The 25,761-nt window shown below is 41.1% G+C and overlaps 1 protein-coding gene across 3 annotated transcripts in view; it reads left to right on the top strand.

Annotated features, from left to right (window-relative positions):
* HMG20A (high mobility group 20A) overlaps positions 1–25,761 on the top strand; it is a 73,132-nt gene that overhangs the window by 15,148 nt on the left and 32,223 nt on the right. For 2 of the 3 annotated variants that reach the window (XM_058811361.1, XM_058811360.1), the window contains exons 2-10: positions 6,483–6,575; positions 8,654–8,801; positions 10,088–10,303; positions 12,397–12,529; positions 12,892–12,923; positions 17,106–17,181; positions 18,012–18,227; positions 19,487–19,630; positions 21,920–25,060. In XM_058811361.1, the coding sequence (XP_058667344.1) occupies positions 6,487–6,575; positions 8,654–8,801; positions 10,088–10,303; positions 12,397–12,529; positions 12,892–12,923; positions 17,106–17,181; positions 18,012–18,227; positions 19,487–19,623 (1,047 nt within the window). In that variant the 5' untranslated portion in view covers positions 6,483–6,486 and the 3' untranslated portion in view covers positions 19,624–19,630; positions 21,920–25,060. Of the gene's footprint in view, positions 1–6,482; positions 6,576–8,653; positions 8,802–10,087; positions 10,304–12,396; positions 12,530–12,891; positions 12,924–17,105; positions 17,182–18,011; positions 18,228–19,486; positions 19,631–21,919; positions 25,061–25,761 lie in introns of those variants that run through there. The other variant, XM_058811362.1, reaches the window with a different exon arrangement.

The raw sequence follows: 25,761 nt of genomic DNA, 5'->3' as shown, positions 1-25,761 counted from the left end.
TCAGAAGGTATTTTTATGTGCAGATTACAAAACCTGCTCCCATCCTTGGTAATCATCTATTGAACTTGCTTTAGGTAGAGTGATTAATGAAAAATAAAAAATTCTCAAGATTTCTTTTGAGACTTATTATTTGTGATCTGAATGGTTTCTGTTTTGTCATATGAGATCTGTAACATGAGAATTAAATTAATTTTGCAGAATTGTATTTGTTAATGGTATTAGTTTAAATGGCAATTGATGCTATCATGAACAAAGTTAATTCAGAATAAAATGAACTATCCTAATCTATAGATATGTAATACCTGCAGTGAAGGGCTAGATAGCAAAGCATTCCCTCTGGATACCAGAGGTAACCACAGTTACTGGTTTTAGCTATCCAGGGGTCTATAGCACAATTAGTTTTCATCTCTTTGTGGGCTTTTGTTTTCCCTGAAGTGATCTAAAAGCTGTTTTATTAGTAATGCAAAATTTCACTCATGTATTTGAAGGGAGAGAATCAACATGGGACTGTTCTTGCCTTTGTCCGGAGAGGTGAGCATATTCCTTTCATTCCAGAGAACACCAAGGTTTTACACACACACACACACACACACACATATATATATATATATGTAATATGTGTATATATGTATATTTACTTGTATGTGCCTCATCCTAAAACTTTATATAAATTAGAGTAGACTGCAGAATTGAACACTTGTGTTTTTAAAATACATGTTTGCAGATGTTTGACAGCTGTTTCTAAGGTCAGAGTATGAGTAGCTTTGTTAGTGTTTGCTGCAAAGACCCAATTAAACTAAACATAAACCTCAGCTTTACATCTTTCCCTTCTTTCCTTAAGCTGCTTGGAAATGCAGTGGAACTCTGGAATTTTTTCCTACAAGTCTCTATTTTGGTCTGTGGTGTTTCTTTGTTTTTACTGGCAAGAAGTAAAAATAAAAGCAGTTGGCTATTCTCTGGTATGTATTTTTTGACAAAAACTTTTTTTGACAGAAAAACCTTCGTCCCATTAGGTTGAGCTTGCAATTTTCCTAGTCATAAAAACCTTTGTCTCATGAGTTGCCTGTAGAGGAGAAGTAAAATCTGATTTTTTGCAGTTAAGTATGTTAGATATTGAGCTTGTGCTACAGCTTGATGGAAGAAAAGGCACTGTCAGAGGGATCTGAACTTCCTCTGGCAGCTCCAAAAGTGTTGTGGTTTTAATAGGAGATAGACTTAGTTCAGTTTTCTTTCTGATGTTCTGGTTACTTGTGGAAAGGTAGAGAAAGTGATAGTCCTCAGTATTTTTAGTTTTTCTCTTAGTGAATCTGAATTTTTTTCTCAGTCATCTGAATTTAGATTGTTTGCATTCTGAAGTGCTTGGGTTCTGATGCTGAGATAAGGAATACTGTGACTCCTTTGTGATGTAGCAGATTGATTGGTTTTTTGTAATCTGTTAGCCTCTGAATGGTAAAATTTGGACATATTTACTCTGGCAAAGGGAGATGAGAGACTTGAGGAGAAAAATTCTCCACTCAGCAGTAACGTTTCTAAAACTAGAGCTGGTGATGAGGTAATTGGAACTCCTGCAGTGTTTTATAATCAGCCTGTAAGTTGGATTTCTGATGCTGACTTTATTTATTATGGTTAAGCATATTTAAATATGATCTCAGCATGTAATTGGATGGCTAAAGAGTTTAGCAATTTATTTTTTTATTATTCATAAGATTATCTGTTGTAATGTAGCCATTGAAAAGGCAACATTGTTAAGGCTGTTCTCCCTTTTCCCAGTGTTCAAGGGCATCTTAGGCTCGGTCTGGCCTTGGGATGAGAAGGAAATCAGTGTGCATGTGCCAGTGAGTTATTGACCAGGGCTGTGCACAGCCTGTAGTGCCAGTGCCTTACTGGTGACCAGGCTTTGTAATTAAAAGAAAAGGGGGAATTGTGCAGGGATAGAATGTAAGAAAATAAAGATAGTGCAGGAGGCAGTCTCACCCCTGAGGAGTTGCAGCTGTACTCATCACCAAAGATTAGGAACAGGCCTGCCCTTAATAGGCCACAGCTGTGTCCAGTAAGAAGAGTGCTACAAAAGAGTGGGGTAGCTGGGTGAGGAGGGAGTTGGAGTTTGTTGGCTGAGCTGTGAAGGAGAAGGAGTCAGTGCTGCGAGGAGCTACCCATGAGAAATCACTGAGAAGGCACGAGAGCATTGCAATAAGATGACAACAGCCATGGCTGTGCAGAGACCCTGCAGTGCCAGTGACTCATTGGTGACCAGGGCTGTGCTCACCCTGCAGTGCCAGTGACTCACTGGTGACCAGAGCTGTGCTCACCCTGCAGTGCCAGTGACTCCCTGGTGACCAGGGCTGTGCTCACCCTGCAGTGCCAGTGACTCACTGGTGACCAGGGCTGTGCTCACCCTGCAGTGCCAGTGACTCACTGGTGACCAGGGCTGTGCTCACCCTGCAGTGCCAGTGACTCCCTGGTGACCAGGGCTGTGCTCACCCTGCAGTGCCAGTGACTCATTGGTGACCAGAGCTGTGCTCACCCTGCAGTGCCAGTGACTCCCTGGTGACCAGGGCTGTGCTCACCCTGCAGTGCCAGTGACTCATTGGTGACCAGGGCTGTGCACACCCTGCAGTGCCAGTGACTCCCTGGTGACCAGGGCTGTGCAGAGACCCTTTAGTGCCAGTGACTCGTTGGTGACCAGGTCTGTGCTCACCCTGCAGTGCCAGTGACTCACTGGTGACCAGGAGTGCCCAGGGGCAGGAAAGGGCTGCCTGTGGCCCTGCAGCTGCCTCCTGACACCCAGCAATGCAGCCAGACTCTGCTGGATAAAATTCTTGGCACGTTTTAAATGGCATTTTTGCTGTTCCTGATGCTTTGGCTGTGGGGAAATTTTACCCTTCGTTTGTAGCATGTATTGAGAACCCTTGAACTTTCTCATGTCCTTACATGTGCTGTCCAGCCACAGTAATGTTGTGGCAAAGTGAGTCGTTCTGTCTAGCTCCAGCCATGGATTTGTTCTCACCCTGATTTTAAAGCTGCCTGCTTCTGAGTTTTCCTCTCTGCTGTACCAGTGTGATTAGAAATTTGATCACATGGTAGCTTTCAGTCTATGCAAAATGTAACTCGACTACTTTACTACTAGAATAATAATTACATATCGTGGCCTACAAAAGGTAATGTGAGAAGAAATTAAGAAAGGTTATTTAAACCATATTCTGGTTTTGAATGGTGTTTAATTACCCACTGTTTGATCCTTGGTATGTGTAGTAGCACTTAGATCTTTATGCTGTAGAAGTTTTGCTGTCATTTCCTGAGTAACTCTGTCAGACCATGTTGGTACACTCTGTACCATTTTGTGTAAGTATGATCTCTGTGGCATGCAACCAAAGTGTCCAGCTGAAAAATTTAAACTGAAAGTTATAAAATACTGTTGTCCACTTTCTGTGTCAGGAAGTCATGATTGCTCAGGGAAGAGAGGGAAAGGAAAAGCTAAATTAAGCCACTTTCTTGATAATGTAGGATTTTTTCTAGCCTCATATAGAGGTTAACTCATATAACTAATGCTAACCTTTGAAATCCTGTCAAATACTGCTGTAAATGAATAAATCAGTCTCTCTATTCATGTGTAGCTGGTTGCTTTGTTTGAGCCAACACAGCCAGTAGTGTAGCAGTAGTGAACCCAGAGCTGCTCCAGTTGGAATTAGTTTTATTTGGAGGAGAGGCTTCCCTGCATTGAACTGTAGGGCTGGTAGGGTTTAGGGTTTAACTGCAGTTTCAGTTTTGGTTTTGCATTTGAGTAGATGTAGTTAAAAAATGAAAATAGGGTATATGTGTGAGCCACCAGAAAACTAAATGTACATTGTTTCTGTTGCCTTGAATTCAGTTAAATGTGTTTCAATAAACATGGAGCTCTGCAGTGGGGCTGAAATTAAGTGGGTAATGATTTTGGAGCAGGGGTATGGGAGATTATCCCTGAGAAATGGGACTGAAAGGCTTCTGTAGGTTCCCATCTGCTCTCAGGGAGTTTTAGGGGAGCTGTTTTGTTTTCTTGCTCTCTGGAACTGATTAGGAGCCATTGTAAATTCACTGATGTTACTTTTTCTTTAGGATGTGGGTCAGCATCCTCTGAAAGAGCTACACTTTTTTTATTTAACCCATATGCTTTAGACAGTATCTTCTCCTGGCTTCCTGTGTTTGTGTGTTGTTAAGGTTGGTGTCCAGCTGCTTCCCTGCAGTTTGAAAGTGAGCTTGGGCCAGATGTGAGCAGGCAGACCAGGACCTGGTGAGAAGGTCACAGTGGGCATAATTGCTTTGGCTTCCTTTTTTGAAAATCATAATTTAGATTTTTTGACTGATGAATATAGTGCACCATGAAGCAGAACTTAATTTCCCTCTTAGATGATAACTGCATGAAGCAATTTATGGTGTATGTTTAGAAGCTGTGCTTAAACAGCTTCCTGGGCAGTGAAGAGCATAATTTTCAAATCAGTTGAATTTTCAGATTTCTTGTGATACATGAAGTCCCAGCCTTTATGTAGTTTCTTTTCTCTGTGTGTAGATTCTTATCCATGTGTGAGGAAGGATTGTTTGCCTTCTTTAAGGATTTAAATCCTATTTGTTTCAGCAGAGTATCTCACTACTTTTCCTCACAGCATTGTATTATTTGAGTTGTCTTTCTTTTCCTGTCAGAGATGCTGGTATTTGAAAAAAACCCCATAATGTGGAGTTGTGATTCCTAGAACTGCAGATGTTGCTTGGAAGGGACATCTGGAGGGAGGTCATCTTAGTCCAGCCTCCCACTCACAGCAAGACTGTTGCCAACATTGGTTTAGGTCAGTTACAGCTTTCAGCATTTAAAATCTGCCAGGATAGGCTCCACCTCTCTGGGAACACATCCTGGTGTCCAGCCTGAACCTGCAAAGCCAATAGAGCTGGGGAGGATTTGGTTCTGTCCTCTGTGCCACTTCCCCCCAGTGCCTTTAGCTCCATCAGACTGGGCCCCTGTGCAGGCTGCTCAAGCCCATTCCCCACCATCCCTTAGAGCCCAGCTGCTTCAGAGCCCTGAGCATCTTGGGGGAGCCCTGGCTGCTCAGTCTCCAGCTGTGCCACAGCTGTAAGGGTGAGCCCCCAAAACTGGACCAGTCCCTGGATTGTAGGGCAGAGCAGGAATTCAGTTTGTTCACTGCTGGATGAACCTTGCCTGTACACAAGTAAAGGTGTTCCTCTGCTAGAGATCAGTGCCTGCACCACCCAGGAGGAGTCTGCTTAGCTTTAGTTATTTTCCAGATGAGGAGTCAGGATGATGGGATGCTTAAGGGTGGTTCTGAGGATCTCAGCAGCTGCAAGAGCAGGAGAGAAAAGGGTGAATATCAGCCATGTTGTACTTGTGATAGAGATCTGCAAAATCTGTAAATGCAAGAAGCATTTCTACCTCTGTCTGTAGAAAACATCTACCTTTAGAACTGGGATGGGATGTGGGAAAGCACATCAAATATTCGAAACATGGAGCAGGATTTTACTCTCAGATCACTTGGATGTCAGTGCTGGGTGGAAAGCACCAACCCAGGAGAAAGCAGTACAGGGTGATAACTCTCCTCAGTCCCTCCAGGCCTAAAGCCAAGTGCAATGGGTGAAAGGGACAGCAGGAATTGAGTGCAGTATCTGCTGCTCATCAAAGGTGATTCTGAAACTGAAGGAACAGGAATTTGGCCCTTCAAAATGGCCTGAACTAGCAACTCATAATTGTAGAGTGAGTTTATTAAGGCTTTTTGGTCTTGTTTGTTTTTGTTTTCACTAAAATACAACATTTTTGTATTTTAGTAAGGAAGGGGATAAACTAAGTTTTAGATTTCATGTCTCACATTAAATTGCCATGACAGGCCACAGGGTTACAAATGGTACTACTTCTAATTTGGAGGTGGTTTCAATGAGAAATACACAGTCCTTAAACCATTTGCTTCAGCAACAGTTCTGTGGGATTGAAGATAAAATACTCTAAATAGCTGTGTTCTATGCACACTCAGATTGATGGTGAAAATCTGGACAAGAAATTATTAGTACAATCTTAATTTGAAACTTCAGAGGGGCCTTGGTTTCAGTTTTCTTCTGGGGTCAGCAGAAAGCTCTGGTGAAGGGTGCACTGTGAGGAATGATCAGGCAGGTGGACTGGAATAGCAGGATCTGCCTACCTGTGTGCTGAGGATGGTGAATGAGGATTTGTCTTGAGGGATAAAACAGAACTGCAGGGATTTCCAGCAGCACTGAGGCACTGGCACAGAGCTCAGTTAAAATGGAAGCTGGAACTGAAGTGTCACTTATGGTCTTTGTTCTCTGTCCCTAAGCACAGGATCTGTCCTGAAGCCATCAGCTGGGACGGGCCAATTGGTTCATGGGGTAAAAAATTCCTGCTGTGTTATGATGTTTGATTTGAAGGACTGCTGAAGGGAAATGATGACATGGTTAACTTAACCTTTTTTATCATTGGTTTTTTTCCCCAGAGGTATGGAGAACTTGGTAGCTGGCTCCAATCTTCCTCCACTTTTTACAGATGAGGATGGATCTAAGGAAGGTGCTGAAATTAATGTAACTGGGTAAGTAACTCCTTTTTCACCTTCAGCTGGTAGATACTATCTCAGCACCTGTCAGGGAGATTGTTTCAGTGGAGGAGGGCATTCTGAGTAATTTGTAAAAATAAGAGAAATAAACCTGACAGAATTCCATTTTGCAACGTTCCCTTGGCCTTGATAGAAGATCACAGGACTCTGTTTAGGAGAAACCAGAGCTCTTCTTAACTGATGGAAGTGGTCACAGACTGTTCTTTAGTATCTCTTAGCTTTAAAAGGCAAATCCCTAGGATTTCAGTCTTAAGAAAGTGACATTATTGGGACAGAGAGGGAGGAAGTATCTGTTTGTCGTAGTGGCCTCTGCTAAGGAAATTATTTCAATTAAGGATATCATCAATGTATATCAAGGATCTCTGAAACTGATGTCCAAAACTGATCACTGACACTGATATCTCATTTTTGTCAATCTGACTCTGTTTTTAGAGGATGTAACAATGGCCTCTTAAAATCATATTGCCAAGAGAAGTTTTCTTTTAAGAATACATGAAATTTTTGCTGTATTTTTATAATTAAAGCTTCTTTTCCATTTTGGAAAGCCCTAAACAGTAAAATTCAGATTTTCCAGTCAGGTAAAACTGAATGTGAACACTTTCACTCTAGATAGGTCTGAATTTGGATTTACTTATCTGGGACTTCAAACTTGGTGCCAAATGAGATCCATGTTCAAATGAGGCTTGTATTTAAGAGGTGTTAATATTTTGGCCAAGCTTTCATCAGTATTTGCTGCAAATAACTGCATCACATGAAGTTTCTCCTGTAGAGAAGTTTAAAGAACTTCTCTGCTAAGGGGGAATGGAGAGGAACGCTGAAATACTCCTCAAACCCTAGCATGAATCCAGAGCTGTGTTGTTCCTATTCTTTCTGACACATAGCAAATATAATTAACTTCAGGGAGGATGTCTGCTCTGTTCCCTTGGTCCCTCTCTAATTGTCAGTAATGTGAGCTCAATCTGCTGTCTCAAAGTCAGCCATGGATCTCTGCAGCCCTTTTGTCTTTACCAGTAATTATGTCACAATTGCTGATTGTAGTGAGTAATGAAAATATGTTGTTCTCTCTGAAGACAGATATTCCCATGGGCATTCAAATAACAATTCTGTTAATATATATCAAATTTTTATAGCTGTAGTCTACATTAATAGGAACAGTTATTTTGAATATTTAAAATTTGCCATAGACATGAGTAGCTTTAGAGTGGAATAAATGAGCAAAGGAGACCTGAAGCATATCCTGCTGTTAAAGGAATTTTCGTGAATGTAACTGGGTAAGGCCAAGTATTCTTTAGTCTCAAGAAGGGTTTAGAATCTGAGATGAGTCCAAAAATTTTACATTAATTTGCCTGCTGAGAATGTCCATGGAGTTGTTGCCCCAAAATATGTGTTCAGCACTGTCAGTCTACCTTCAGAAGTATTTCTGCACGTTTGCTCTTCTTTTTTGCCTGCAGCCATCTTGTCCTTTTTTGGAGTAAGGTAGCTTGATACAGCTCTTGCAGCAAAATTAAATTAGAGCCATTCTGGAGCCTGTTGGGACCTAGTCATAATTGTGTTTAAATACCCGTGTGTATGAACAGGAGAGTGTATGGAATGAAGTTCAAGCTAAGATCATACTCAATCACAGATCTCTACATGTGTTTGTGGAGAAATATATTAAATACATCCAGAAAGGTGTATCTTGGTTGATGATTAAGCTTTTAATTTCAAATTCCTTATGGTACTTTTGAAGAAGGATAGATTCACACTGACTGGTTTCTGATGCAAACGTTCACTTGCCTGCAAGTTGTTTGTATGATCAAATGCTTCACTAAAAATGAAACAAAATACCACTTTAAAAATCAAACTGGTCTGAAAGTCCATGGGAGCTGTGGTAGTTATAGTGGTTGCTTGGATGGAACAGCCAGTTCTTCAGAAATCGCTTCTAAATCCCATTTTTCTTGCTAGTGTGAGAATGAATATATTTGCAACATTTTTACATGTTTCAGAAGATTAGGGAGGAAGTGATTTAGGAATGATGATTAAATTTTTTGTTCTCCACTTCTGTGCTTTTTCAGATTAGCTAATTCGGAGAGTTCATTCAGTGGTGGAGCTTCACAGCCTGTGAATAACCCAGATTTGGTGGAGGACTTGTCGCAGGCTCAGCAGCAGCAAAATGAGTCTTCTAATGCTGCTGAAACCACTGAGCAGAAGCCTGAGGAGGAGGTGAGATGAAATAATAGTAACTTTTCAATGAAGCAAAGGCATGGAATTTTGTCATTATATTGTCTTACCTGCTCAGATTTTATTTTTAATAGGATCACAAATTTTTATCCATTTGCCATGTTCATCCTCTGATTGCCTAATTTCCTCCTGTGTTGCACAGCTGCACACAGATAGCTGGCAGTGCAGAGAGCAGCACATGGGCCTCAGCTTAGCCAGAGGGGGCCACAAGCTGGTGCTGCATTCAGGACTGAATCTTCAACTGCCACAAATTATCTTCTCTCTTGTGAGCCAGCAAAGTGAGCCATTGTAATGTTCTGGTAGTAACTGAGGTCTTTAAAACCATTATGTTTTTACTGCTTTAGACTATACCTTGTGTACCATCCAACACTGATTTTTGGTGACTAAATCATGAAGGACCTGAAGTTGCACTAGGAAGAGGTTTTGGGGTTTTCTGGTTTGTGGTTTTTTTTTTTTTTTTTATAGATGTATCTGATATTCTCCCCTGTAGTTTGTTTTCAGTTGTGAGTTCCTTTTTTAATTGAGTAATAAAATTCCAGGAGGGAAACAAAAAGTAACATGATGGCAGGAACATGTTGATCTGGGGAAAGATTAGAAGTGCTGAAAATAATTGTATGTACATAGCACTAGAAAATAGTGTTGTCCAGAGCTTGCTGTAGAAATAATTTGAAGCCAAGAGGATGAGTGATAATGTTGTTATTCCTGTGAACTCACAAGTGTGCCCCAGACACATCTTACAATATTCCCTCCTTTGGAGTTGGTTTGTTGCTCCATTGGAGGTGGTTACTGGGAAAGACAATCTACTTAGCAGATGAGAGTAGAAAAGCCTGTTTACTGTCTTTACATCCACATTTTGGGCACATTGTGCATGAAGGACAAAGATCTGGAAATGACTGCTTATCTATTATTAACTAGTACACAAAATCTCTCCAAAAAACCTATTGAAGTAAATGACTTGTAGGGGAGGGTATGTGAGGGTGAGAATAACTAAAACCAAGCAAACAAGTAATAAAAGAATATTTGCAGTTGCATTAGTTGAGATGGTCATGTTGTGGATTATCAGTCCCTGTGATTTTACAATCAGAAGTTGATGCCAATGTTATTTTGTTGTCCCTGTGGACTAGGAGACAAAAGTCAGGATATCACTAAAGTAGGGTTTGAAAATCCATGGAGAGGATTGCAGCCGTGTACTCCTGATGAAGTTGTTTATTCCTTCCAGAGGGGGTTATTTTCACTCAGCCTGAATTACCTTCATTTTCATCTTGCAGCAGCAAAGAACCAAGCGAGGCGGCTGGGCCAAGGGGAGGAAGAGGAAGAAACCCCTGCGGGACAGCAATGCCCCCAAGTCGCCCCTGACCGGGTACGTGCGCTTCATGAACGAGCGCAGGGAGCAGCTGCGGGCGAAGCGGCCGGAGGTGCCTTTCCCTGAGATCACCAGGATGCTGGGCAATGAGTGGAGCAAGCTGCCCCCTGAGGAGAAGCGGGTACCACTGCACTTCCTTGTCCTTGCTGCTGCGTGGGAATGTTGTTAGTGAGGAAGGTGACGGGCTGGTGGTTGAAATCGTGTTTAGGAGGCTATTTCAAAATGAGGGCCACAGGTTCACATGATGCATCCTGGCAGGGCCGTGGCATCTCCTCCAGGGGGGACTTGAGGAGAGCTGTATCCTATAGGTAAGGCACGAATACATCCAGAATGGAGGCATTGCTCTAATGAGACATCCCACCGTTCATGTGATCCATGTGGATGTAACTGCTGTACCAACTCTGATACATCTGAGACATATAAAGCCAAAGTCTTGAAATGCGATGTCTCCTAACTGGGAGTCCTGTGGCCTTCTGCACTATCTGACAAGTGAATGAAGCTCAAGGCTGTGTTTGGGCTGGTTTTAAGGGCCTTCTGGAGTGAACCTTGTTAATGGGTTAATTGCTAATTAATGTCTTGCTGTCTTACTGTCCACTCCTGATTGCCAGTTGGAGATTTCTGCAAAGCAGTTTTTAAATCATACTGCTACTGAATGCTCTCATATGAATTTAATCTTCATATTTAAACTTAGAAAAATATTTTAAGGGTGTAATGATAATGAGATGACACAAAAAACCAGGATTTCCTTTTGTTGCTTTTTACTAAGCTTGTAGAATACCACTTACAGAGTTATAAAATGGTGCATAGGCACTGTGATTGAACCATAATGGAAAATATGTGGCAAGGCAAAGCTATTGATTTGGTAACAGGGATAGTGAGCGTGATGTTGCTTAGAGAAAAGTCAGGATTGCTCCTGTGTAAGGTTGGAAATTTACATCCATGGAGAAGATGTCTTGTGGTGATGAAAATGTCTGCTGGGAGAGAATGGTAAAAGACATCTGCCCCTCTGTTCCCTGCACTTTAACATATTCCTATCATGTCTCAGGCAGATTTTTAACCTGAAAAAGGAAATTGAGTTCAAATCTCTCTTCTGTATGCTGCTTTTTAAATCCCCAGGGAATCTGTCCTCAAGTAAAGCTGTAAGTTTCTAACTCAGAGCAGGTCAAGGGAAGACTGCTGAGCCCTTTCAGCAACGCATTGCTGGAGGTGGAAAAAAAGATTTAATATCTTACAGAGAAATAACATGTCCAAAAGCAGTGCCAACCCAAAAGCATCACTAAATTTGCAGCTCAATCCAGAATGTTACTATTGTCATCAGCCAGGTCAAAACTGTGTTGCAAATGTATGGAAATCATAACTTACAGGTATTGCCATGATGACTTAGAGAATACCAAGTGACTAAGGTTCACTGATTTAATTCTTACATTCATTGAATTTTAAACTCATTTGGAGAAAAAATTGGGAAGGCGACTCTTTTTCTTGAGAGGATCCCATTAGTAAGCCTTGTGACCATTCATTAAATGTTTTTCAGTTCATCAGTTCCCTCAAAGAATTTTCCAGCTAAGCTCATTCTGTCTTGCAGATGTGTGAAATGCCTTCAGGCTAATAAAAAAAGGCTTCTGTTAACCAAAATGCAGATGGATTATATAAATTGAAAATTTTTCTATAAACCAAAATGCAGCTAGATTATATCAAAACCAGGCTTTTTTATCTTTACACTGCTCTTTGCAATAGCCATGATGTTTTGTTCACCTCTCAGCTGTGCCAACTTTTTCGTGGTGCTTTTTTGTCTGTGGGGCCTGAAAAGAAGTGTGTGTTTGGAACTCTGCTGTTATAGGTCTGAACCATAAAGCATCATCTGATAAGATGTTATTGATTGGCAGCACTTCCTCCTTGCCACAGAACAGGAATTCTGAAGTGTCTGGTCTGTAACATGTTGGCAATGTTCAGTTGAGTAGGGTAGCAAGTTACTCCTAGGCCTAGCAAAAAAAAATTTAAGAGAATAGTTATTATAAAAAAGAGAGAGAAAATGGGACGCCAGAATACAGTAATTTATCCAGAGATCTTTTGTCGTTCCACTTCATTGTTTCTTCACTCCTCTCCTGTTTGCATAGGTGAAATGGATCAGCACTTCATTTAACAAGTTGTTTTTCCTCTTCCCTTCCTCCTGAAGGGGAGGGAACTCCCTGAAACCCTGGGACTTTTTTGTTTCAGCGCTACCTGGACGAAGCAGACAGGGACAAGGAGCGCTACATGAGGGAGCTGGAGCAGTACCAGAAGACTGAAGCCTACAAAGTCTTCAGCAGGAAAGCACAGGACAGACAAAAAGGCAAATCACACAGACAAGGTATTGAATGGGACAAAAGTATGTGCCTGGCTAGAACAATAGAAGATTCCCTGCCAGCCACGCTCCTTAAAAGCCTTGGATTTAGAGGCTGGTTAAAAAGTGAATATGTTCTTTCTGTGGCATTTACCTCAGCTGTGTGTAAAGGGAATTAGGTGAATTTAACTGTGTCTAGATTGTGTTGGAGGATATGCTTTAAGAACATCAAAGTTAAGCACAGCTTCTCTGTGGCTTTGTAGGAGAGCTGCACAAGTCTGTCTAGAATTGTTGTGTAATTAGGGTTGTGTAACTGCCTTAATTCTTTGCTTCTCGTTTTCTGAAATTTTGTTTATTTTGAGAGACTTCTTCCTTGTTTTCTTTTTCAGATGGAGCAAGACAGCCAGCTCATGATCATGAGGTAAACCTCTTAATTCTACATTTACATCAGTGGGTAGACTTTCAGGTGAAAATAAACTTTTAGTGAAGTAAAAACTTTTAGTGAAGTCAAAACCCAGTTAATCAGAACTTGAGTGTGAATTCTTCCTTACTAATGCAGGTTAGTAAGGAAGGAACTCTTCCTGATGCAGGTCTTGAAAAGTTAGAAATGACTGAGTATTCTTACACTCATTGGTATGACAAAACTCAATTTGAGTCTTGGACAGGTACAAATGATGGAATGGAGCATAGTATACACTGAAAACATTGGTCTGTTTTGTAATGCAATGTTAAGAGCTTAAAAACAGTGTGAGACCTCCATAAGCCTGCCAAGTCAGCACCTTTAGGTGGATGTTTTCAGGTACTAATTTTTTGCAGTAGCACAAATGCTTGTGGCTTCCTTGAGAAGAAAATGGGTAAAGCAACCAAATAAATGGAAAATCTCTGGCTTAAACCCTCTCCTGCCCTCCCTTGCCCTCTGCATATAATGTCAGAGTGATAATGTCTGGAGCTCATCAGCTACAGCACAGGCATCTTACCACAAATCTCATGTGTCCTGGCTTACTCTGATTTCTCTCTCCTTGAAACACTGCAGCTTTCTCCAGTTGTATCACCTAGGGCCACAGTGCTTCTGTAATGGTTACCAATAAATTGCAAACAAAGAGCAGGGAAAAAAATCTTGATTATACACAGCCTCTTCACTTGTAAGCAATAGGGCTTTCTGAAAGATCTGTTTTTCTTTGTGAGGCTTTTTGCCTTGGGAAAGCAATCCAGTTTGCTTCTAATGTGTTCATTACAATAGTGACAAGGCTGAGCGCTGCTGAGAGGCAGCTACTGGTCTTGAAGGAAAGTACCTTTCACTTTCACGACAATGTTTTTGTAGCATGTTTTTTATATGCCTTTTATTAACTCCTAAAGGAAGTGCTTGCAGTGAGATTATCCTTTGGAAGTACATGGTCCCCAAGTTTTCTGATTCTACAATCACTGAATCAAAGTTTGTCTCTAATTGCACAAAAACTGAAGGCTTCAAGTTCTAGGTTGGCTGTGACTGTTACATATTGTTTAAGTTATACAGGTGGCAATCTACAAATTTGGAGTCTTCCCTCTTACCCTTCTGATTCAAGCTATCATTGCTGATGTTTCACATCTTAAATGCAGTAAAAAATGAATTCTCCTCACCCTGCAGGACATTTAAGCTTCATCAGATACAGCTGAACATCAACCTGTCAGTCAGACATCCTACTCCGAACTGTGCCTTTGACTACTTGGTGTTTTTCACCTTTATATTTATAATATCCCACATGCTTATCACCTGATGTGCTTTTGCATCTTTTGTGCAGGGAAGTCAAGTATTATAATCCTGTGTAGATGGGGAATAAGCAGAAAAGCTTAGATTGCTTTTAGAAGTATCTGCTCACATTGTTACTGGAAGTGAGGCTAAAGCTCTTTGTCATCTTGCTGCTTTCTCCTGTCCACACTGACTTCTGTTGCTGTGTTTGATTAGCAGGTACAAGCTGATGAAATTATTTCTTGAGAGAATATAAGAAAATAAGGTCAAAAAAGCTTTTTTCTTTCCTTTCCTCAACTTAAGTGTTTACTGATGTAGTTTCTGTGAGTCGGTGTTGAAGATATTTTCAACATTGTACATAGAGTTGACCTCTAAAGAGTTTCATGATGGGCAATTCAAATACTGATTATAATAAAAAATAACTAAAGGATGAGAGAGAACTTATAATAGATATTGCCTTGAAAAACATGCACACACTGTCCCTGAGCTCATCTATATGCATGAAATAGAACATTTTTCTTCCTTCAAATTCTAGTTTCATAAATATCACATATAGCAATATACAGTGGAACTGTTGTCATCAGCAGTGACTAAACCCCTGGATAATTGTTCTCCATTGTTCTGTTATTGTTTATTTTCTCAAGCTGCTTGATTCCAAGTGGGTCTGGCATCATGCACTCAGTTACACTTGTTACTGGAAAGCTTTCAGAGGTGTCTGCACACAGACTGAGGAAAGCAGGGGTTGCCTGGTGGTGCCTACTCTGAAAACACTTAATGGGGTAGTACATTTATTATATCTGTTCCTTCCACTGTCAGCAGCCTGACCATGGCAGCAAAAATGAGCTTAAACCCCCCAAAATCTCAGCTGTCTCATTACCATACTTCACCAAGTCTCTAAGAACTTCAAGCCTGATTCATTGCAGAATCTTCAGAGTTCAGCCTCAGTTTTAATAACCAGATGAGATTGTTGACTCTTGAAGCATCTCAGTCTTATTTAAGGTAAATGATAGAATTCTGATTCTCTTTTGGTTTGAGGGATGACTAAATGATTCGTGAACTGAACTGACTGGGTCCTTTCCAGTAGGAGGTAATCAAAGCATTTTAAATGAGGATTTTAATCTTCAGTGAACCTCAGAGTGGCTTAAGTACTTTGGGGTTCTCAAGAGGATCTTTTATGTGCTGGGTAATGTATTTTGTAATGGGAGAGTGCTGATGGTTTTAATGATCACTCTTCTGCTTAGTAGAATTTCTTGCCTTTTGGAAGCTGGGCAGTTACATCTAAAGCCTTAATATTTTTGGTTTTTGTCTGAAGAACCTTTGCAACCTAGGGCTGCAAAGAGAATATCTTTTCCTGGCAGTGCTCTCTCCTCCACCATCTATTCTGTAGGAGCCAGTGATGATCCCAGCCAGTGGCTCTTTGCACACAGGTAGTAACAGTGAGCACGAATTAAAGTGTTTAAAATGGATGTTTTATAAGTGTTCTAACCAGGCTTCATAACTGCCAACATTTCTTAGTGCACATTAGTTTTGAGATCCTGGATTCTGGGGTGAAATTAATTCTTAGCCATCTAGGCAGCGTTCAGACAAAACAAATGGATTATTCACACTTCTGTGTATGTCTTCTCTTTCTAAATATACTCTTGAGACCTTTGCCCTGTAGCAGCACGTACAAAAACTTCACTGAAAAGCAGGTGTGATCATAAACCCTAAATAAATCCTACTGTGCATCACAGAGATAGGAAGAGTTGCCCTTCTCTCCAGTCTTCCTGTTTCTCACGTGTCCCCAGCTGATTCAGGCCAAGTGAGGTTTGAATTCTCACTCAGTAAATACAGAGCTCCTGAGCTGTAATTGTGCCACACAATAAAAGCTAGCTTATCTTTAAAGGCAATCAATGGACAGTCTGTCTCCTCAGAGCAAAACAGAGTAGCTGTAGTTCCATCTAGTCCTGTCTGTCCTGGTTGGTTGTCAGCTGGCATTCAGGTACCCCTCTGTGGCAGACAGCACCGTGGTACCCTGAACTCAGGGGCCAGAATTCCCTTATCAGCTGTCAGACATTGGGGTTGTCTGCTGGAGGACACCAGTCACGTGTAACACTGCAATTCTGGATGTTGAGTTTGATTCATTATCAGCCATGGTGTTTAAGAGTTATGAAAAGCTTTTGTTCGTCACACTCTTTCCTGCTTAACTTTATTTCTGTGTTAAGTTACAGGTTGATTGTAGTTGCTACAGTTTATCAAACAAAATTTACATTGGCTTTGTCCATAACGATTCAGGTGCTAAAACAAGCATTAATTCCTGTTGATTTAGAAGTGATGACTGAAGTATGTTATAGTAGGGGGTTTTTGCCTTGAGTCAAATCACATTATGTGCAGTTTTTTGACTAAGTTATAGAGCATTTCCTGATTTACAAGTGTTTTTTGTTTTTTCTCTTTAGTGTTGAAAGGCCAAGAGCCATGAAACCTATGGTGCATTTTGCTCACTCTGTCTCCTGTTTGTTGATATTCCTGTAAAGACTATTTCAGAATATGTCAGTTAGTTGATGGTGGAAAATATGAATGCATTCAGATAGTTTAAAAAATAATAATAATAATAATTTAAAATAATAATGAATGATTCTCATGTATAATGCCATTAGGATGAAAGAGTATATTTTAGTATCTTGTATGTTCTTTCTTAATGATGGTTTGATTAAACCTATATCTTGAAAATCTAGACACTTCCTTTGGCCTTCTAGGAGCTGGAAGTGTCTTTAATCCATACAGCTTTTAGCTGCCTCAGGTTTTGGTCTCCTTGGCCTTTTATTCTCATGATCAAAACAGTTAAATGAATTCCTGAAAACAAACTGTTTAGCTACATTATTACTTGTTCTGTTGTAGAAAGAAGCAGATACAAAGGAGAGATCTGTCTTTGATATCCCAATCTTCACAGAAGAGTTCCTGAATCATAGTAAAGGTAATTTTAACTTTTCTGGGATACTTTCCTCTTTGCTTTTCCAAAATTTTTGGCAAATGCTGTCCAGCTTGCGCTCCTCCCATCTCAGCTCACATAAAGACTTGGGTATAGTTTCTGCTATTACCTTACCTCTGTATATACACAATGGCTGAAAAGCAGTTTTTCCTGGCATTGTCTTCCCAAATCAGCCTTTTTTGAGAATGTTTCTAATGTTTATTCCAGCCAGTTCAAACTGTCTACTGTTCTATAGGACTAAGAAATATCTGAAATGTATCCTGATAGTGATTGAGGCCGGTTAGCAGTATTTTATTTCCCCCCATATGTGGAAGATTACACTGATATATTTTCTGTTACTCTGTTTAGTTTTCATATCTGTGTGTCTCAAGAGTTGAGTATTTTTTGCCAGATTTCTTGAAGACTTTCTTGACTGAACACAATTTGGATTCAGATACTTTCCATGGTCAACAGAAGATTGTTTTTGTAACTGGTGACTTGATTGCAGGATTCTTAGCACTGCCACTAAACTTTGTCATGCTGATTGCATTTGAAATCAGCCTTGCAGTCTTCCTCCCTGATCAGTTCCCCCATTCATTTCCATTCTGATGCTTTGAATGTTTTCCTAGTTGTATTTCTCTCTAGGAATGATCTCTGTAAAGTGCCACTGTAAGTGCTGTTGTCACTCCATGATGTGATGCTCTTTATCTATAAACCACAACGGCACCATTTGTAATTATCAGCTGAGCACTCCAGAACATTCTGTCTCATTGCCTGCTGGTCCTAGAGATGTTTGTAGCAGATTCTGACTCTCTGGGATGGGTTGGTGTTGGCAGCCCGTGAGGCGGAGCTGCGGCAGCTGCGCAAATCCAACATGGAGTTTGAGGAGAGGAACGCGGCGCTGCAGAAGCACGTGGAGAGCATGCGCACGGCCGTGGAGAAGCTGGAGGTGGACGTGATCCAGGAGCGGAGCCGCAACACGGTGCTGCAGCAGCACCTGGAGAGCCTGAGGCAGGCCCTCACCAGCAGCTTCGCTGCAGTCCCGCTGCCAGGTGGGCCTGGGACATCAAACTGCTTGTGTTTATATTGTGTTGTGGGCTGAAAACGTGTGGGCTGCTGTCACAGGCATATTGTATGAAAAATCCGTTTGTTAGGATTTTTTCTCCTGAAAAGCTGAGAACATATTACACAAACAAAGGCCTAACCCCCTGAACATCCATTGACAGAATCTCCTCCCTCCTGCTAGTCCTTTCATGCTGACTCCTCTCCTTCATAATCATAGCAAGCCAAAATCACCTAGAACAAGAACCCATCACCCACAAACGAATCTTTGCCACAACAGTAATCCTAGCTCAACTATTCATCCTTCTAGCCTTCTCAGCCTCAGAATTAATGCTCCTCTACATTGCATTCGAAGCCACCCTAATCCCCATCCTCATCACACAATGAGGGAGCCAGCCAGAACAAAATGTAAACAATAATTATCTGTTGCTGTGGAATGCAACAGGTGCATCTGTAATTGGTCTCATGTGGTTGTTTTTGATTAATGGCCAATCACAGTCCAGTTGTCTTGGACTCTCTGGTCAGTCACAAGATTTTATTATCATTCCTTTCTATTCCATGCTAGCCTTGTGATTGATCCTTTCTTCTATTCTTTTAGTAAAGCTTCAATATATAATTTTCTTTTAATATAATATATATCATAAAATAATAAATCAGCCTTCTGAAACATGGAGTCAAGATTCTCGTCTCTTCCCTTGTCCTGAGACCCCTGTGAACACCACCACAGGCTTGTACTTCTGTGCTCTTGGCTGTTTGAGCTTTTGTTGCATGGGATAATAAAATACTAAAATGCATGCAATGAGGAGTGTAGTCAGTGCTTTATTTCAACATGACATTTATTTTCTTATTGCTCTGACTCTTCCTAATAAAGTGAGACACATATTCAGTCCTGGCTCTCCTTCACTTGTTTTATGAAAATGTTACTGAATAGAATAGACAGGATGTGCAAGTTCCTTGATTAAAATAAAGGCTGTGTCTGTATTGTCAGCTGCCAGGGAACCTGCTTAGATTCTATGAATGCCCAGCTGAAAGAGTTTGTTATAATCAACTATGAGACCCAAATAAAAGAGAGCCATGCTTCATTAGTCCTGATATCCTTGGAACTACTCACTTTGTGGAGTTAGGAGGACATTGTTTAGCAGAATCTGTCACGAGCAGTTTGTGTGTTGGCACAAATGACCCTTAGCATAGTGTTAACTTTTTTGAATTGCTGTGGTCATCAAAGCACCTTGTGGCTCATTCACTGTAGGCAGCGGGGAAACCCCGACGATGGAGACGATCGATTCCTACATGAACAGACTGCACAGCATCATCCTGGCCAACCCCCAGGAGAACGAGAACCTCATCGCCACCGTGCGCGACGTGGTCAACAGGCTGGAGCGTTAGTGACACGGTGAGTGCTCCCTCCCAGGCTGCTCCTGCTGCCTGCTCCCTGCCTTTGGCACCTGTTCTGCTGCTGATGCCTCTGCTGATCACCATATTGTACAATCAAAAAGGTTTCTTCCTCAAAGCTGCAGGAGCAGGTTGTCTTAATGAAAGTCAAATTGGGTTGAAAGTATTCCACGGCATTAAAGGGCTCTGAAATTCCCTTTAGCTCCAAGATCTTTATGTATTTGTGTAAGGTGAGTAAGAGTTCTGACAGAATGGTAACAGGGTGACTAATTTAGAAGAAGATTCCTTTCTTGAGTGAAGTAAATCTGAAGATTTTAGCAGTAATTGTAGAAACTGATGGCCATGGGGAAATTCTATTTGTCTCAAGAGGTTACAGGTGAACTCAATTCTGTTATAAATTGAAAATACCTCTGCTCAGTGGCACCTGTAGTCAAGCTGTTGTAATGAGGAAGGCTTAGATGCAAATGGAACACTGAGGTATGGTTTAAGCTGTACATAGCATTTGCTAAGACTAATGTTTATGTGGCATGTGCGTAGATTATTATTGAGCTCATGATTCTGTATTTTTGCTGCTGTTTAACAGCTTGGAAAACTGTAATAGAGAACAGAGTAGAAAAACAAATTAACAAAGAAGTAAATACCAGTCTTTCTGCATTAGTGTGCTGCTTTGCATTTCCCACACCTCTTACTCCCCCACTTGCCCATGATGCACAGCACCACAGCACTAGGCAGCCATGAGGAGTTTGCCTATTTCTATTTTAACAAAGTGCATACCTTCATTCTTCAGGCATTTATTATGTACAGATCTACTGTACATGTCTTGAATAGTGTTTAGAAATGCAAATAAAGCTGCCTTGTGCCATCTGCAAATATGAAGACAGGGCTTTTCATCCTTTCTGGTTCTGACCTTTTGTGGTGCTGTGTAGAACAGTTAATTACACATTTCCCATTATAGCGTGGCTTTAGCTGGGAGATCATTGTCCTTCAGGAGGGTAGCCAGATGGAACGGACTGTAGTTCTAAGAAATGACTGAGCTCCCAGCAGAATAAAGAAGTGCCTTTACTGCTGCTATTTGTGAAGGGAACAGCTTGTCGATCCAGGTCTGGGATTTTTCAGCAGCTCATCAACCTCCTCCTTTTTGTATACTGTTTTCAGTTAGTTCTCAGGCTCAGAGGGAGAATTGGGAGGGGAGGGTTTACAGAATGGCTAACAGGGAGAGCAGTTTCTCATCCATCAGTTATTAGAAGGGTATGCCAGGCCTGGAAATGGATATTTGTCCTTTAAGCACCTTGCTAGAAAAATCATATCACAAAACTACTAAAATCTAGACTTTCATTCTCTTGCCAGCTGGCTTCATCTTTCCTAAAGGATGGACAATTCCTGTGTTCCTAAACATATAATTTTCTTGGATAGGCTAGATTTCGCTGTAATTGATTTAGAAAAAATTCTTGCTTTAAAATTCTTCCTTTAAAATTCTTTCTTCTAACCTCTACTTGAAAAATAGTACTTCTTTCCTTTCTTTTCCTACCAATGCCTTCTCTCTTTTCAGCAGCAAAACAGTGTGAGGCAGTCAAAAATGGGATTAATAATCACATAGTTTCACTGGATAATGACATGCATGTAATGGAATATAATGATCAAATAATTAATGGGACTGTAATGATACTGACTTTCACTTGGCACTGATTATATTTGAGACTAAATTTTGGAAGGAAGAAGGTTGGGTTTTGTTGGATGCAAACCTAGAAAATAGAGATTCACTGGAAAACAGGGAAGTTTTGGATAGAAGGTTCATCTGGCACATGATGAACTGCATCAACAAACTGTCATCACCACTGTCCCTTTGTTAATGTGCACATGTGTATATTAATGCTGGATGTAATCTCTGTCAACCAAGTGGTCTGTTTGAGGCTGGGACACATCACAAATCAATACCACAGAAAACTGTGCCATAATGCTCTTGAAAACAACTCTTTCACAGATCTGAGGTGGGTTTTGGTGGCTTTGTACATTGTGTTTAGGGATATTTGATTATACTGGTCAATATTTTGGTTTTTCTGTACTGCATGGTAAAAACTTCCTTGTGCAATCAGTATATGGGGAGAAGAGGAAGGGTTTTGTTATTTAGCACTGGATGGAAACAGAACTCAGTTTGGTTGTGTCTCTAGAGGCTGCTTTACTATCCTGAGTGTTGTGTTTTCAGATCAAATACCCAAACCCCTGTCATGGTGCCTGTTTGGTCCTGGCAGATTGTAGCCTTCTAACCCTTATTTTTCTGTTTCGTCTGCAGGTCTCGTGACCCGGGGAAGCTTTACAAAGTTTTTTTGGCCAGTGTGGAATAAGAAGCCATGGGGGAAAGCCTGGGGTGGGAGGCAGGATGGCAGGGTTGTGCTGGGCCCTGCCTGTGTGATTTGTCAGGGAGACAAACAGATCAATGCATTAAGAGATGTTAAGAAGCCACGGACACCGCCCACTAAGCATTTGGAACTGTCCTCTGTATGACCATTTAAGAGCATGCAACTTCTGTGCAATCTACATTTTTTTATGGATTTTGCTGGGTGTGAGGGTGCCTGCATTCTGTGGACTGGCTGGCTGTGGAGATGAAATCTCAGCTTGTGAAATGGAGTCAGCATATATGTTGTAGTAATAACTTTGATGTGTTATATTGCCTAATGTCTTCTAGTGTCTTTTATTTTGATTTCATGTTTATCCTGTGGGGTTACCTTCCTTCACTTCAGTTCTCTTCTTTTGATCTTGTTCCCTGATTCTTGCAGTACCGGATACCAGTGCTTGTGTTCTCCGCTCTAACAGGGAGTTTTCCTTGATGCACTGTCTTGTCCTCCTGCTATGTTTATAGGAGCTTTTCTTAAGCAAAATCCTGGGGGTTTTTTTGTGTTAGCCTGCAGTTCCTACAATGTGAGTTTGCCCCTGCTAGAGGCTGGCTGTGGTTGATGCTTTGTGACTTGATTCTACTATGAGACAGACTTCTTCTCTCCCCTCTCTTCAAGAACCTCTCTTGCACATTGCATCCTGCTCTTCTGTGAAGGTCTCCTGTCATCTCTCGAAAATGTTTGCTGGAGCATTTTACTATCACAAAGATCAGTGAAAATCAAGATAGAAAGTGAAACATTAGTTCTTCTCAGCAGGGAAAATGGGATTCTTCAGTTTAGACTAAACCCACAAAGCTTGCCCTTCATCTGATACATTGTTCAGTCTAATTTAATGTTATTGCTTTGTTTTTGAGAGAATGATCTCATGGGGAAAGCAGTTTTCTATAAAAAGAGAAATGGGCACAGGGATTGCATTTTTTTCCTTCCCTGCCCTCCTGAAATTGCTGTGCTGGGAATCAATGTGTCTGGAAGCAGCACATATATTTTTGCATGAATTATTAGAGCAGAGAAGGTTATTAGCAACTAGGTCCACATAGCCCACAGAACTCAGCATTGCAGCTTGTTTCTGCTCTCACCTTTTGTACAGTCCAGTACTGCCCATGGCATTCAGCATTTTGTGTTCCAGCTGACCTAAATGGCCTTTCACTTGCATTGAATAGAGCTCTGCATGTTTGAGTCTGATCTTGCAGAGCTACACCACACCTCCTGGCAGAGCTGGGGCACCCACTGCCTGCACTGGCTTATGCAAAACTTTCCCTGCCCTTTGCTTCCTGTCAAATTGTTGGTTCTGACTTTGGCTCAGCACTTGTTGGACATCTCTGGGCTTTATGGGGATGGTTGAAATGCTCTTGCTCCCACATGACAATCTCTTTGCTCCAGCTCATGACATGTGTTAAGATTCCCTGTTGTGATGTGGAGGTTGCTTGTGTTGCTGTCAGCATCACTTTAATGTACCTGGACACGAATATTTTGAAGATTAAATACCAGTTTCTTCTTTTCCTGCGCTGTACACATGGACTTCATGCTGGCCTGGAGCCATCTTCAGGTCAGTACCTTTATGCCAGGTCTCAGCTTACTCCTGGGGTTATTGCTGTAGCCAAGAAGCAAGGATTTCCATGTAAATCAAGTCTTCCTTCAGGGAGGAAACTCCTTTCTCTTGTTATGTTTTGCTTTCAAGACTTCACAAAAAGGAACCTCAGTTTGCTGCATTGACTTCCACTCTCCTTAGCATGGGTGAGACCAGCTGATGCTGCCATGAACTTTTTTAGTGTGTTCTGTAAAGAATGTTGTAAATCCTAGAGGTTGTTAAAGCCTCAAGTAGAAGCACCTACACCTTCATCTCATGTATGTATCTTGGTTTTTTAGAACTGGTGACGTTTGATTCTCTGTTGAAGTGGCCAAAATGCACTGCATAGCCAAAAACCGATTTACAAAATCCTGAAGTTCTGTCTGTGGCATCCTACCTAATACCTGGAGTTGTATCCCATAATGACTCCAGAAATTCCATGTAATGTAGGATGCAGTTCCAGGCTGTAACATATCTAATCCATCAGTAGGGTCAGATGGCTTCAGGCTGCCTGCTTACAGAAATCTGCTCATGGATGCTGCTCATCCATCTCTGCTGAGAAGCGTGCCAGTGTTGTGGGATAGGAAATTCAAGGTGATATTATTAGCTGGGGGCTGACAAATCTCTTGCCTTTTCCCACAAGGAAGGAGGTGGGGTGCGTTATCCGTCTTGAAGCAGCTGGGAGAAGGCTGAGTTCTTGCTCAGTGATGATGTGACAGATGATGTTTTGTCTCATTAAGAAGCTTCTTATTTATGTTTATTAACCCTATAAAAATGGATTTTGTCTTTCCAGTGTTTTCGGAGTGTCACTTCAGTTTACAGTTTTCAGTGTTGACTGATTAGGAAAAAATGAAGCAGGTGTCAAGGCGAAGAGAAGAATAAAATGATTTTGTCACTTGCAGAAATATTAAGAGAAATACGTGAAAGCAGAATCCATTTGCTGGATTAATGTGTTTGGAATTGTTTAAATGCCAAGTTTTCTGTACAATGTTTTTGTAATTAAACTTTGGAGCTCCTTGGTTTCTAAGAAGTTGATGTGCTTGTTTGACACTGCTTCATTAAAATTGTTCAATGCTGAATCCATTCTGATTCAATTTTAACTGCATTTTCATGAAAGAACTGTTACTACATTGACCTCTTGTCAGAGATTTTGGCAATTCCACGTTAACCTTTGAACAGAAATGTGCCTCTTCCACCTCTCCATCGTAAGTACCTTCCTCTGGAAAAGCTGAAGGAATTTAGGTAATTACTTACAGTGCTGAAAGCATCAGAGGTTTTGGTTATAGCTGATGGTTGCCAGGGTCTTTCCCTAACTGGACTAACTTTAAAAATGTCATCTCTCTCATTCATCCCTTTTTTTACATCTTTGTCTTCCTTTATCCTCCCTAATTTCCCACCATCATAGTGATTTTCTTTAAGAACCTTCTGTATCCTAACTATTGATAACTATTCATAACTCCCCACTTGCTTTTCTTTTCCCCTACTAGATTTTTATCCTCTCTTTACCCACCTGCTGGCTGAGAATGGAGCAAACTGTAGCCTCATGACATTTGTACTTGGTGTAGGTGCTCTGTGGAGGAGTTTGCATGACTTTTGTCACTGCTGATGCTCTTTTGAGGTCACAGTGCTATGAGCAGTCATGTCTTTATGCTACTTTTGTGGTCACATCTCATTATTCTGGTTGACAGATTAATGCCTGCTCTGTCTATACCAACAGGCTTGGTACTGTCCTCTTCCTGGGACAGACCATCTTGAGATTTAGAGTGCTTTAGAAATATTTTTAAACCACTAATTGTGTAATGATAAAGATACTAGAAGTAGAAAGGATGTAGGGAAAAGCTGCACAGGAGAATCAGCTGCCATGTGCCACTGGCTGGTTTGGAGCTGGAGACAGGAACAGCAAGACAGGTGCACACCCAGAGGAAAGAGTAAGAGGAGAACAGCAGTGAGTTCATAACGAGAGAAAAACCTCATTCCTCTGTAACCTGTGCTCCTGTTTGTGGCACCAGGAGCAGATGGTGGTAAATCATGCTCAATTTGAGCAATGTGGTGTAATACTTCCTCTGTTTGTTCCTGTTTGTTCCCCCTGTTTACTCTGCAGCTGGGCAATTGGACTGATGATTAATTATCATCCAAGGGAAGTGGGGGGATCTGAGGCCTTCGGGCTCTTGAGAG

The sequence above is a fragment of the Ammospiza caudacuta genome, chromosome 10, assembly GCF_027887145.1.
Source record: "Ammospiza caudacuta isolate bAmmCau1 chromosome 10, bAmmCau1.pri, whole genome shotgun sequence".
Lineage (NCBI taxonomy): Eukaryota > Metazoa > Chordata > Aves > Passeriformes > Passerellidae > Ammospiza > Ammospiza caudacuta.
This window is presented reverse-complemented; position numbering and strand designations above follow the sequence as displayed.